The sequence below is a fragment of the Chiroxiphia lanceolata genome, chromosome 9 (assembly GCF_009829145.1).
Source record: "Chiroxiphia lanceolata isolate bChiLan1 chromosome 9, bChiLan1.pri, whole genome shotgun sequence".
Classification (NCBI taxonomy): domain Eukaryota; kingdom Metazoa; phylum Chordata; class Aves; order Passeriformes; family Pipridae; genus Chiroxiphia; species Chiroxiphia lanceolata.
The window spans coordinates 8,259,115-8,272,637 of record NC_045645.1 but is presented as its reverse complement, the minus strand read 5'-3'; the positions used below and the strand labels follow the sequence as shown (position 1 = coordinate 8,272,637).

The following is a 13,523-nucleotide window of genomic DNA, read 5'->3' as shown; positions in this document are numbered from 1 at the left end:
GTGGTACATGATCTTCCCTAATGTTGTTCTGTCCAATAGTTTCCAACTTCAGTGCCCTTGCTTATTCTACTATATTTGTAGCTTGTGGTGGAAATTAAAACAATATTTAAATTTGTCATCACAAGTAAGTGCTATCATGAAAGTTAAGACATGAACTTTCCTCCAAGAATGCGTTGTTGAGTGAGAACTTGCCAGCTTCCTCTCAGTGCTGTGAACACTTTGTCTCTATTATTTTTGTGTTTTAGATTTGGGACTTAGCTGATACTGATGGCAAAGGTATCCTGAACAAACAGGTATGATTATTTCTATGTATTAGGTTACTCTGACCATTAGAAACCCATAATACAAGACAAAAGTTAAGATTTCTGGTTCAGGCAGTTTTTCTAACCGATTTTCCCCCCAGATTTTTCTAATTGAAATTAGATGTGTAATTCCCACCTGAGTAAAAGCTACAATAAATGAAATAGCCTTCAGCTGCCTCATCAGCTTCTCTTCAGGTCATAAAATGGGCTACTGTGTAGCTGTGCAGTACAATATGCTGAGAAGTAATTCAAGATTTAATGTACTGTATTTACTAAGAAGGTGACTTCTTCCTTTTAATCTTGGAGGAAACAATGCAGAAATTAAAATTCTAGTAAAATCTCCAAAATTCTTGTTTATCTAATTTTGATGGACTTTACATTAATACATTCTGTTTGGAGCTGTCCTGCCCAAGTTGTGGCAATGAGCAGTGTGGAGGCAGACTTTACATATCAGTGGTGCTACAGACAAGCTCTAAGTGTGTGTTGCTCTTTGATTTAAAGAACAGTCTGTGGAGAGGGAACTGCTTCATCCCATGGTGGCAAAAGGAGGAGGTTGTAATGTCTGCCAAACAATTTTGGGTTTTTTGGGGCTTCTTTTTTCTGTTTTCCTCCCCTTCCATCAACCGTCTTTGGGATCAGCTCAGTTCCTCAAAGATAAACAGCTGTAATTACACTTCAAATTTGCACTGTTCTGTCGTAGAAGAACTGAGTGCTGAGAACTGACTGCACTGGACTGGAAGTTACCAAATGCTTGGAAAATTAATTACAAACTTTGCCTCAGTGGAAGAATCCCTCAGTTGCTGCCTGTTGCTTTCTTTCACTTTCTGACCCCCTTTGGAGCCATTTGCAACCCTTTGTATATATAGCAATACTAGAAAAGCTCTTAACTCTTCTGAAATTTTAGTATTTTCATATTATAAATCCTTCCAAATTTTATTTTTTATCTTTAGGAATTTTTTGTGGCTTTGCGACTTGTAGCGTGTGCACAGAATGGATTGGATGTTTCCCTGAATAGTCTTAACTTGCCTGTTCCTCCACCAAGATTTGTAAGATTTCTCTTTTAATTGAACATATGAACTCATTAGTAAGAACTGCTTTTAAGTGAACAATTAGGAAGGTTTGGTATAAATACCAAACACTTCAGAGGGTGAAGTTGTAGAGCAATGGAACCCTACAACAGGGGAAAATTAAGCCATGTGGAATAAGATGCTACGTGTTCTGGTGGGGATTTTAATATAAAATTCTGTGTAATTTGAAAGAAAAAATAAATATATGGTATTTGTTCTATTGGTGTTGTTCTTGATGGAAGAAACATTTTAAATTTTTTACTCTAAATTTTGGTATGAGTGACTAAAATGCAGTTCTGGCTTTGAGAAGCACCTTCTCAAATAAGGGAGTGGTTTTGCAAATTCAGAATCATGTGTCTTTTAATGTGGGTTTTTTCCCCGCCCTGTTTTTCCTTAGACTGATACCAGTAGTCCCTTGCTACTCAGTGGAACAGCATCAAGTGATCTACCATGGGCTGTTAAGGTAAACTGAATATCAGACTGTTACCAAGAACTGTTACCTGGTTTGCAAGAAAACATGTCTTTCTGAGAAAAATTTAATGCTACTGGTAATGCTACTGGTAGTTACAGTTTACAAAGTATGATAGTTAGCATTCATGTCAAATCTGTAATTGGGCTAGAAGACCTAATTTGATAAGAACACTTAACCCTTGGGAAATCTCTTCATGTTTAGAAACTTGAAATAAAGGGGGGGGGGGAAAAAGGAATAGTGACCTAAAGCCATGAAAATAATTGAAGGAGAAATCTCAGTGGGTTTTGGATGAGTCTCTAGCTGATTTTAAAATAATATCTTTTTCATATTTTCTTATAAGCATCAGGAACTGCAGTGTGTGTTTATTGAAAAAGAAAAAAGTACTTGTGAAAGAACTGCTGCTTCTTAGGCTACGAGTGTGACTGTTTGCATAAGTAATATTTTTCTTCTGCCCCTGCAGCCAGAAGACAAAGCCAAGTATGATGCTATTTTTGACAGCCTAAATCCAGTGAATGGACTGTTGTCGGGGGATAAGGTGAAACCTGTACTCCTTAACTCAAAACTTCCAGTGGATATCTTAGGACGAGTAAGAACATCTTCTTAATTGTTAATTCACAAATAATGCCTGTGCTGCACTCAGCAATCTATTAAATTAACTATTAAACTATTTAATGCCATCTTATGGAACGGCCACACATGTGCAACTGTTAAACTGAAAAATTAAGTAAAATTTCCTTTGATATTTGGTAGATCACCTTTTAGTACAGTGTAGGTTGCTCACTGAAAACTAGTGCTGTTAATCTCAACAGAACTTGGGATATGGTGGAGGGAGGCTGTTCTCACGTTTGTTTTTAATGAGGTTTTAAATAGGAAGATGCTGCAGTTCAGGCAAGCATCCCTACATTCTCCTTTTTTTTTGGCAGGTGTGGGAATTGAGTGACATTGACCGTGATGGAATGTTGGACAGAGAAGAGTTTGCAGTTGTAAGTACCTCTGCCTCCTGGGGTTTTGAAATACTGATGGTAGAGTTTAAAATAGATGCCTTGTGTATTAATTTTTGACAGTGTGGTTCATTCATTATCCTTATTTGGAGACCTTAATCAAGTTTTAGTACTGTTTAATGTTTCTGTCAGTTTGTTGAATGTCTCTCAGTACACAGCATAACTTTCTTTTAGGGCTAAATGAGCCATTAAAAACTTACACCTGAGATCTGCTGTCCCATGAGACACTGAGTGTTTTTCACTGAGGAAGTTTTACCTTAACCTTCAGTATTTATAGAACTTGAGTGCCTCAAGGTACCCTTGAGGAAAATTTTTGTGAAGAAATTATATATAAATTCTTCAGAAGTTCTTAGCAGGTTAGAATTTTAACACTATTTATGCCAGGACTGATGAAATAAGAAGTGGTAAATAAGAGATGGCCACAGCAAAAGAATAGATGCTAAGTGGAGCAATTCCTGGGAAAATGGTGGTACATTATATTAAGTATTTGAAGTCTTCTCTCAAATAAAATTCCACAAGTCATGGTAAAAGCTTGGTAATATTTAAGAGAATCATTTTAATATTCTAAAAAGTACTGAACTTCATTTGCTAAGCAGTGAACCTGGAATGAAAGTAGTACTGAGACACAGTGAGAAGGCAATAAGCTGCAGTTTAGTTGAGGGGCTTGTAACGGAGAAACATAATGAAAAAATTATACCAAGATATTTGTTAATTAATTCTTTAGTCTATATATATGTTTGGGGGTTTTTATTTCTTATATATTTACATCCACACACCTTGTTTTCTTGTTCAGGCCATGTTTTTGGTGTACTGTGCTTTGGAGAAGGAACCAGTGCCAATGTCCTTGCCTGCAGCTTTGGTGCCACCATCCAAGAGAAAACCTCTTAGTGTTCCAGGAGCAATGCCATTAATTCCATCTTCAACATCCACCAAAGAGTCTCATCAGTCCTTGCCACCTGTAGGCATTTTAGCTGCCAAAACACCATTAACACAGGTATAGTTCTGAAGTTATTGACGATTAAAAGATTTCTGTTCTTAATTTAAGATTTCTGCTCTTTGGAGGCTGCCTGTATAAAGAGTCTTGCTACAGGGTTTTAGTTTGCTTCTTACCCTGGTTGAAGAATTTTAGGAGGCTGTTGGGAAGACCAGATGGCGAGGTGTGAGATTTATCTTGTTCAGCTTTTCCTAGATGTCTTCAGATATAAACGGTTGGATATAAGAATATTATTTAGTACAGATTTTGAAGGTAATTTTAAAATAAATTATTTCAAGGCATCAGGCTCAAAAAAAATAGTAGCCCAGGTACACATCTGCAGAGCAAAAGTCTTGTGGCTGAACACTGATTTGAATATGGACAAGTTCTTAAAACAAATTGTGGCAGACATGCATGTGCAGTTGTGTGTGTGCATGTGTGCAATTTGGAGAAGACATGAATGAACATGGAATAGATAAACACAAGCAATGGGAAAAAGAAACCAAAGGTTCAGCATATCCACCTATACACAGGAGATTTAATGTTTGTTCTGAACATGATTATTGAGAAGCCTGATGCCTCCCACCCCCCCAGGCATCTTATTTACTCCTTGTCATTTGGGAAATGACTTTCCAAGAAGATTATAATTTTGTCAATCCAACAAGATTATAACTTGTTATATTCAAACTAAGAAAAAAAGTAGTAAGGGGATCTAAGATGAGAGCTGTAGTATTTAATGCATCAGATGCTGCTTGAACATTTGGGTACCCATATTTGAGTAATCAATAGGAAGCTGGCACCTTAATTCTAGAGATGCCAAGGTTTTAATCTGGCAATCTACTTGACTGATGATAAGTCTTGCTTATGTACTACAAAGCAGTACCATTCTGGGGGAGTTTCAGTGTGTTTTGTGTACAGCTCCATTTGGGAGTCATCTGCTAAGTGTCCATGTGTGCTGAAATTAATTAGCATTCATACATGCACTTGAAGCCATTTTCACTAAAAAACATTTTTATAGTAGCTGAGTATTGTGAAAAATTGCTCAAGTAACAGAAATGGCTCTAATTCCCATCTTTACCTTGTTCAGAGGTAAATTCTACAATTAGAATGCACCAACTATTGACAGTCTGGGCTTGAGCAGCTCTCCAGTCCCTCCAGCTAAAACTCTCCAGCTGTGTAAAGGGGACAAGACTGATAGAGCCAAGCAGTCAGCAGGACTGTGACTGAGCACAGTGATGAGGGCTCAGCCCCATGCTGGGAGGAGATCAGGGCTCCAGGGAATGCTTTTATTGCATAGGCAAGGAGGCAGAGCAGTTCCAGCCAGCCTTGGTACTTCACTGGTGTAAATGCTTTACTTCTGGAGGTGCTTGTGGATCTCTACAGGTCTCTATTTTGGAGGATAAAACTGGTTATGAACTAGGCACCTATATCACTTTTTAAATCTGTGCTGTAGTTCTTATGTAACTCTGAAAACAGAACTGCCTCTATCTTAATATTGTGGTTTTGTGGGTTTTTTCCCTTTCATCCTCACCCCCCTTCAGTGGGTTGTATCGCCTGCAGACAAAATTAAGTATGATGAGATCTTTGTGAAAACTGACAAGGACATGGATGGATTTGTGTCAGGTGTGGAAGCCAGAGAACTATTCTTGAAGACAGGACTGCCTTCTGCTCTCCTTGCACATATCTGGTAGGTTTTTTCCATGACAGCTGTTTAGATCATGGCATGGTTCTCTCTTCTTGTTATGGTGACTTTTTTGGAAAGTGAAAGTTACTTTTTGTATATAATAGCATGGCCTTTGTATAATCAGTGGTACTTACTGCTTTTGGACAGAAATGGGGGGAAAACAGATTTATGCTGTGTACCATATCTTAAGGGAGGAGGTAAAGTGCCTGAATACAGATTTTTACAAACAGATTTTTGCACTTCAGCTACCCTATGTATTTAAGAATCAAAGTGGTGCTGTGTCTCTAATCACTGATACTACTACCCATGTACTGGTAAAAGGAATCATCTGTATAAAATTTGTAGCATGCAAGATTTATGTCCCATCTCACTCTTACCACTTACTTGTCTTTCCTTACAGCTGTACCTTCATTACAGCATTACATTCACTACAGCAATGCATTCATTACACTCACTGCTTTTTTAATTCTTTCCCTGCCATGAGCTATTGCAGGTCACTCTGATAGGAACAACCTTTGTTTTTTCCCCAAGGTGTGGCTAGCATATTCTCTAATGTAGGAAAATTTAGATAACCTTGTGTTGACTCTGGAAAGTTCTTTAATTTAGGAGGACCTTAAATACTCTCAGGTATTGTTAGTGACCTACAGCCCTGATTCTGCCTTTCACCAGGCCAGAGCTGTGGGCCTCAGCATGAAAACAGAAGGTGGTTGTGTGTGCTTGAGTGATGTTTCCTGTTTGGTACGGTGCCTTACGTCTGTATTGTTTTCTTTTAGAAGAGGAGATGTACGCTAGCAAGTTTCACATTTTTAAATGACAGCAAGTACAATAAACAGGGCTGTACTTGCAGAAATGAGGATTTGATTTATCTCTGTGCAGGGCTCTCTGTGACACCAAGGACTGCGGAAAGCTTTCAAAGGAACAGTTTGCTTTGGCTTTCTATTTAATTAATCAGAAGTTAACAAAGGGCATTGATCCACCTCAGGCTCTGACTCCAGAGATGATTCCACCTTCAGACAGGGGTGTCATTTTACAGAAGGTAAGGATGTATTTGGCATTTTTGGTATAAATCTCAAACAAATAATGTTAATTTCAAAGGCTATACAAGAAGAACCTCAAGTACTGACATACCTTTAAATTTATCATAATATCGAGAAGAAAAGAGGTTTTAGGTGCAAAGAATTGACAAAAAACTTCCATCCATGTTTCAAAACGAAGCTGTCATTTATTATGCCTGCCAACCAAGCGGAGAGATCTTATGTTGAGAAAGCATTATTTTCTCTTTTGAAAGAATAATCCTGCTCCTTATTTAAAGAAATTTTAGTTTGCATCTGACACGCACAAGTTCACTGTTTTTCTCCTAATGTGTTCAGTTACCTTTTTTAATGTTGGTCTTTTTTAATACCTTTGGAAACAATGTGAACTAAAAGTTTAGAATTATGTATTTAAAGTTTTAGAAGAAAATGCTCCTCCACTTTATACTTCACAGATGGTTTAGGTGCCTTCATAGTCATAGGTTACCATCTATCTTAATCCAGCAGTAGACTGTACCTCAGCAGTTCAAGTTGTAGTTATTGGAATAGTAGTGGTCATCACAAATTCTTATGTGACTTACACATCATGAAGTCTGATGTGAGTTACCTTTTCTTGGTTGTGCAAAACATTGATCCAGTTCTACAACTTTCTTAAACAGAATGAAAAATTCACACCTGAAAAAACGAAACTCAAAATTTGGTGCTACTTTTGAGTTTCTATAACTGGTATCTAATTTGTTTTTACATTCTGTTTTTAAAAAGTAATTTGCTTTATTTGGAACTCTACTAATCTTTTTTGTATGTTTGCTTTCCTTTCTATGTCTCTTTTCTAGTTTGGACTGTTTTTTCCATTCTGCACCACTCTGCTTTTCATCCTTATTATTCTGTCAGTTTGTTAACTCTGCTTTCTCAAGGTTAGAGAATCTTTGCTTTTCTAATATTTACTGTCTGTTGGTTGAATAATGAACATCCTTCTAAGACTCTTCATAGTCATTGAAATATCACAACACTTCTCTGAAGTGTCACAGTGTGTTCCAGTCTCAAGTTATTGGTGATTTCCAGTGTTGTTCATCTGGAAGAACCCCAAGGTTCTTCCTTGAACCCAGACCTCTGTGGCTGTTCCTGTTGGCAGCATGTGCTGCTTAAGCTGGAAGGAGAAAATGCTGTGTCTTACACCCGTAAAATTGCTGGGGAGGTGGTGACAGAGCAGTAGCTCCCTGGCAATTATCAGTAGGACTAATAACCATGGTTTTACTGATGATATTGCAGAAAATTTAGTGATTAGAACACATTAGATGAGATCAGTGTTGCTTACTGCTATTCTGTGTAAACTGATTTTATAACACACTCAAAGACATCAATGTGATTTTTCTTTTCGTTACTAACATAAATAAGACTGTTGTGAAAGAAGGTAAGTTAGCTTTAAGTTAGCTTTGTAAAGCCTCAACAAGAATTTCTTTCACTAAATTGAGCTGAACCTTCAGCTCATCTTGAGCTTTTGAAAAAGAGGTGCTGTCTTGTTGATATGAAAGAACTTTTTTGCCCAAGATTATTGCTCAAGATTTGAACTCAAATTACAAGAGCAGTAGGCAGAGATAGGTGTTGTGTTGGTTTTCTTGACGTGGTATGGCTGACATTGTAAACCACCACCCCCCCAAAAAATTTAGGCTTTGTCTTCTGAATTGACCAATATAAAGATGGTAGCAGAAATATCAGTATGTAAAATGTATTCCATTGTGGTTTTGAAGTAGGGAAAGTTAACTTGTGATCCTTGGTAGGTGTTTAAATTGCATATATATGCATGCTGCTGTTACCTAATGTTTGATTCCCTTACAGAATTTTATTAACACAGTAGTGTAACTTTTATTTCCGTTTTGAGGCCTGAGTGCAGATCCCATGGATGGGATACAGCAGCAGTTTAACACTTGTTCCTGTGTTTCTTTACCTAGAACTGTTTGTAATCACCACTTGCATTACAGGCCATAAAATTTAAGCTTCCATGCAAGGTCCTCTCAAAGAATTTTGTCAGGAATTTACTGTTATTACCATTTTGAGTTAAAAACTCAAAAATGTTATTACATGCATGTTGCAGTGTAGCAAATGGTAGCATATAGTTCTAACTTCTGTCTTTGTTAACTTCTATATTGAAGCTAAAATGCTGGCTTTTATGTTCTCCTCTACACCAGTTCTCCTGAGCGATTGAAAATAAGGTTGAACTACGTTTTGCTCAAATTTGATGCTGGTGTCACTGTGCAGGATTTATTTTAACTGATGAGAGAAGGAGGCATGGAAGAAAATTGTTACTTGTAGCTAATAGTTCCATGTCTTCCTTCTACCCCTGTCCTAGAAGTGAAAACTTTCATTGGAGTGCCATGAGCAATGCTGCAAAACTCCAGTGTAATTCTTTTAAAACAGGATCACCTCATAGCTAGTTTGCCCATCTAAGAAGCTGTACACTAACCAATTCAAGAATAGCTGTATGTTTGGAGGGTTTTTTTATTTTATTCACAGTTCATACCATTTGTTCTAGTAAAATATGCATGAATAATCTATAGTTTTGCTGAATAATATTATTAGCCACTGTGTGCTCAGATTTACTGTTTAGGTCTTTTCTTGGCTCTTGTTATTTTATTTTTTTTCCCAGACTATAAGCTTGAATAAACACATAGTTAATAGCACCTTGATTTATCTGCAGAGGAACTTCAGCATTTAAAAACTTTTGTGTTATTTTTGGAGTATCGCTTGCCTTTTTTAATTTTATGTGTATATTTTTCCTCTGATTTTTGTGTTTGACTTGGAAGACTTTATTCAAGACTTGAAGGAACTAATGTATTTATAGAAGGTAGTTACAGTGACTGGCTTTCTAAACATGTTCATGTTGTGATAAGGCACAGTAGAACAATTTCAGCTTTTGCTAATTTGTGTCTTCAGCTTTTGTTCTCTAGCCATTTATGTGTACTTTTTTGAAACATAATTTGTATTACAGTCATTGTGTTATAAAGACATTAAGTAAATGGAAACTCATGGGTGTAACTTATCTATGACTTTGTATTGTCCAAGTTTCATTCAGTACTTTGGAGGTTCATGCTGAACTGTGCTCCGGAGCATGAGGGTCACTGAGATGAAGAAATAGAAATATAAAAGTAGTAAATAAACCTCTCTGAAATGAATGCTAGGAAGCCAGCTAAACATTAACTGTAAGATAAATCTCGTTTTAGAACTAGATTGTATGGGGTTTTTGTATGACCAAGTCGTCCTGTGCTTTTGTGTGAGGTGTCTTCAAGGGTTTGCAGGAGACAAACTCATTGAAATCTCTATGTGCTTTGGCTGTATGTTGTGTTCTGTTAATGTAGCATCTGTACTGTTTGGGGTTTTCTGAGGCTGAGTGTTTGAAATACAACACTACCAACAGTTGTTACAAGAGGATAGCTCATGTTGCCGTAAAAGTAAAGTGAATATAGTTGTTGGACAGCATAAGCTATAGACTTACAGTATTTATTTTTTATCTTTCAGAATACTCAAGGACCGAATTCTGTAGCAGATTTTTCTGCAATTAAAGAACTTGATACATTGAACAATGAAATTGTGGACCTGCAGAGGTACGTAGAGGAGGAATAGTCATAGCTGCCCTAGATTCAGTTGTGCTATTTACTGTTTTTTAAAAACCAATTCAGTGCTTGAGAGAGAAAAGCAGGTGGTAATAGTCTGCTTTGCTGAAATAAATGGTTAGCATATCTGTAGTACTGTTTAACACTTCTGCTCTTTGTTCACTCACAGAGTGCACTTAGTGACAGGGAGACTGTGAAGGGTCTGTCCCTCATGCCCTCAGGGCATGTTTCAGAGAGCTGCCTATCTCAGCATCCTGAGGTGGAAATATTCTCTGTTGTTCCTCTTAATTGGCAGATGTGAGTGGAGCAGATCTTTAGGATGCTGGAACCATGATATAAATTGGTATTAGTTGTCTTTGATTTGTAGAAGGGATTCTAAGGACTTTTTTTCTAATGGCTGTAAGGAAATGAGATGGAAGAAATGAAGTATGCAGGGTGGGGATTGGGAAGATGACTTTGTGTATGGACCTCTGCTAAGGTCTTGATGGTGGTAAAGATGGAGGTGTTTGTCTGCTGTTTAGTAAAATAAACTGTAGCACTGAGAAAAATTGTTTTGATGTCTGCAGACCCTTGGGTTCCATTGATTATTTCTAAGGTAATTAAGATGACTAAGTGACTAAGAAAATCAAATCCATATATTTTCTGTAGTCTTCATCATACTCTTCAGACATAGCAGGTATTTTTCTTCAGCGTTTTTTTTTTGTTACTATCGTAAATCTACTGAAATTCTATTAAGAACAGTAAACTCTCCTATTTTTTAAGTGAGGGTGCTTTGTCATGATGAAATGTGCCTCTCTAATTCATGTCACTTGCAGGAATGATTTAATTTGGCAATGTGTCAAAGCACAGTCTGTTTCCTAAATGCATAAATGTTTTTCACTTCAGCTGCTTATTCTCTGTCTTATTACTCCCACTGCTTCCTCACTTCTCCCTGCTCTGCCTTCCTTCATTTTTCAGGTTATATTAATTCCAATTTTGAGCACTTACATTTATTAACCTGAAATATGATTTACAACAATGTATATTTGCTGTTACTATCTTAGAGGGAAATAAATTGTTGGCTAGCATGAATTTTTAGATGAGGTTGGTTTTCAGTAGGTGGGCTTGCAGCCTGACATGCAACCCAGGCTGTTTCAGACTTCTTTTCTTTTCTTTTCTTGCTGTGAGGTGTGAAGGAACCATGGCCTTTGAAAAGTCATTACTTTCATTCTGGCAAATATGTGTTGACAACATTTGGCACATTAGAGTGACATTAGATTGTTGAAGATATGGTGGGGCAACTATTAATATGTATTTATTTTTAGAGAGGGGGAATTTACTTTTATGTGATTTAGAGGTTCAGAACAGAACAGGATTAACAGTGTGGTAAATGTAGAAGACTTTTCATCTTTGGTGTAATCCACATTTCTGTTATAAGTGGTGAAGTACACTCTCAGAATTGATAGTTGTCCTATAAAAATGTAATTTAAAGTGAAGTTATTTTTGTTCATTATTAAACAAGATACATTGTTCAGCTGTTGGACTGAATGCATAAGAATTCTAGTCTGTGATTCCATTGAGAAGTATCCAAGAGAGCTGTGTTTCTGAGATCCAGTAACAGAAATTTAATCTATTTTTGAAGTGCACTTCAAAAAAAAAAAAAAAGGCAGGAGAGGAAATGGCCAAAAGAATGACAATGGGTGGAAAACAGCTTTGGGAGAGACTGAGCAAAGAATACAGAGGTGATGTCTTTGTGGCTTGGCAGTTTGTGTGGGCAAGATTTCTAGTAGCCAATAGCTTTGTAATCTAATCTTATAAGTACAATGTCAGGAAGTGTAGGTTGAGAATCAGATGAAGAATAAAATGCAGAACACTTCCTAGTGAGGATAATTCCCCTCTGATGGGGGGAATGATTTGCCTAGGGACCTTGTGGGATCTGCATCATTTTGAACCTGTTAGCACTGCTGTTTCTAAATTCTGTTTCAGTTGCACTGTATTTTTAGAAAGGTATTTGAAGCTTTTTTGATCAGCATTGTGGGAGGCTAGACCAGATGTTCTTAATATTCTTTTTAGAGCCATAAAACCTTTTTCTTTCCCAGCAAACCCTGCTTTGCAGCCATGCATTCAATATCTACTGCCCACAGATTGGTGGGATTTCTTCAAGCTTTACCAGGACTACACTCCCCTCTCTAAGCCTGTGAAGTAGTTGAGCTTAACTTGGGATATCTCACCAGAGGTGCCATCCTTCACATGTGCTGGATAGCAACACTCATATTGTCCTGAATATAAACCAGGTCAAAAGGGCCATGAAGCTGATCTACATCTTAGCCAAGCAATGAAAGAATTTTAATGTAGGATCGCTCATTTCTTCTAACCTCTGGTTTGGAAGTAGTAACTGAGCTGTTGCAGCTGTGAAGTTTGAGGGAACAAAGAGTGGAAGAAACAAGGCAAACCCTTGGTATTTTTTCTGGCATTGCCAAACTGAAGTACTGCTACATTAGGGATTCCCAAAGCTACAAATTTATGTGAAAATAAGAAATATTGGGCAGCTGTGAGAGTAGATAACTCTACCAGCTCTGAGAGTAGTCATCTGTCTCTTATTATGGAAAATACCTTTTTTTTTTTTTTTTGCTTTTGTAACTAAGGTGATTTTAAGTGTTGGCCATTATTCAGCCTGGCCGGGGTTGAGTGGCTTGAATGCCTCTGCTGTCACAGGGGAACTGCAGTTCTCAGCTATGACAAATATTTGTAATGTGCTGGCTCCCATTTATAAATTATTCCATTCACAAATTAGTATTAAACTTAGGGATTTACTAAGATTATTTGATTGTAAATCATGAAGCATCTGCATGGGAGAAACCATCAATTAGTCATTGCTTTTAGTTTATTTGATATGACGTTCTTCTGGCCTGACTACTGTTAAAATCCATAGGGAAATTGTATTGCTTTCAGTAATTGACTTGAATTGGTTACAAGTGTCCTTTATTGGCAAGACCACATTAGAGTGACATTAGATTGTTGAAGATATGGTGAAGATAAATTTATTCTTTTTGGGTTGGTTTTTGGTTTTGCTTATTTGCAAGTGCTGATGTGTTAGGGGATTTTATGATCCAAGAAATCTGTCATATCCAGTAAATCAATTTTGTGACTTGTTTTTGGTTTTCAGTTGCTGAGCAGTCCTACAGGGGCATACCAGATAGTTTGTAAAAGAAATGGAGGCATTCAGAAGAATTAGTGAATTAAGTAGGTCTGTGTTGTCTTTTCTTTGAAACAAAGAGGCATTACTGGGGGGGAGGAGGGGATGTGTTATGTGTAGACTATATACACTCAGCTTGTTTTCCTTTGCGTGAAACTGCTGCCTAAGCTTTTCTTTTTCTGCCTGACAATACTTCTTTCACTTGATTCT

At 37.2% G+C, this 13,523-nt stretch overlaps 1 protein-coding gene across 6 annotated transcripts in view; it reads left to right on the top strand.

Annotated features, from left to right (window-relative positions):
* EPS15 (epidermal growth factor receptor pathway substrate 15) overlaps positions 1-13,523 on the top strand; it is a 69,059-nt gene that overhangs the window by 32,199 nt on the left and 23,337 nt on the right. For all 6 annotated transcript variants that reach the window (XM_032695796.1, XM_032695793.1, XM_032695792.1 and 3 more), the window contains 9 exons: positions 246-293; positions 1,253-1,348; positions 1,767-1,832; positions 2,302-2,427; positions 2,765-2,824; positions 3,636-3,836; positions 5,357-5,502; positions 6,376-6,535; positions 10,044-10,129. In XM_032695796.1, the coding sequence (XP_032551687.1) occupies positions 246-293; positions 1,253-1,348; positions 1,767-1,832; positions 2,302-2,427; positions 2,765-2,824; positions 3,636-3,836; positions 5,357-5,502; positions 6,376-6,535; positions 10,044-10,129 (989 nt within the window). The remainder of the gene's footprint in view (positions 1-245; positions 294-1,252; positions 1,349-1,766; positions 1,833-2,301; positions 2,428-2,764; positions 2,825-3,635; positions 3,837-5,356; positions 5,503-6,375; positions 6,536-10,043; positions 10,130-13,523) is intronic.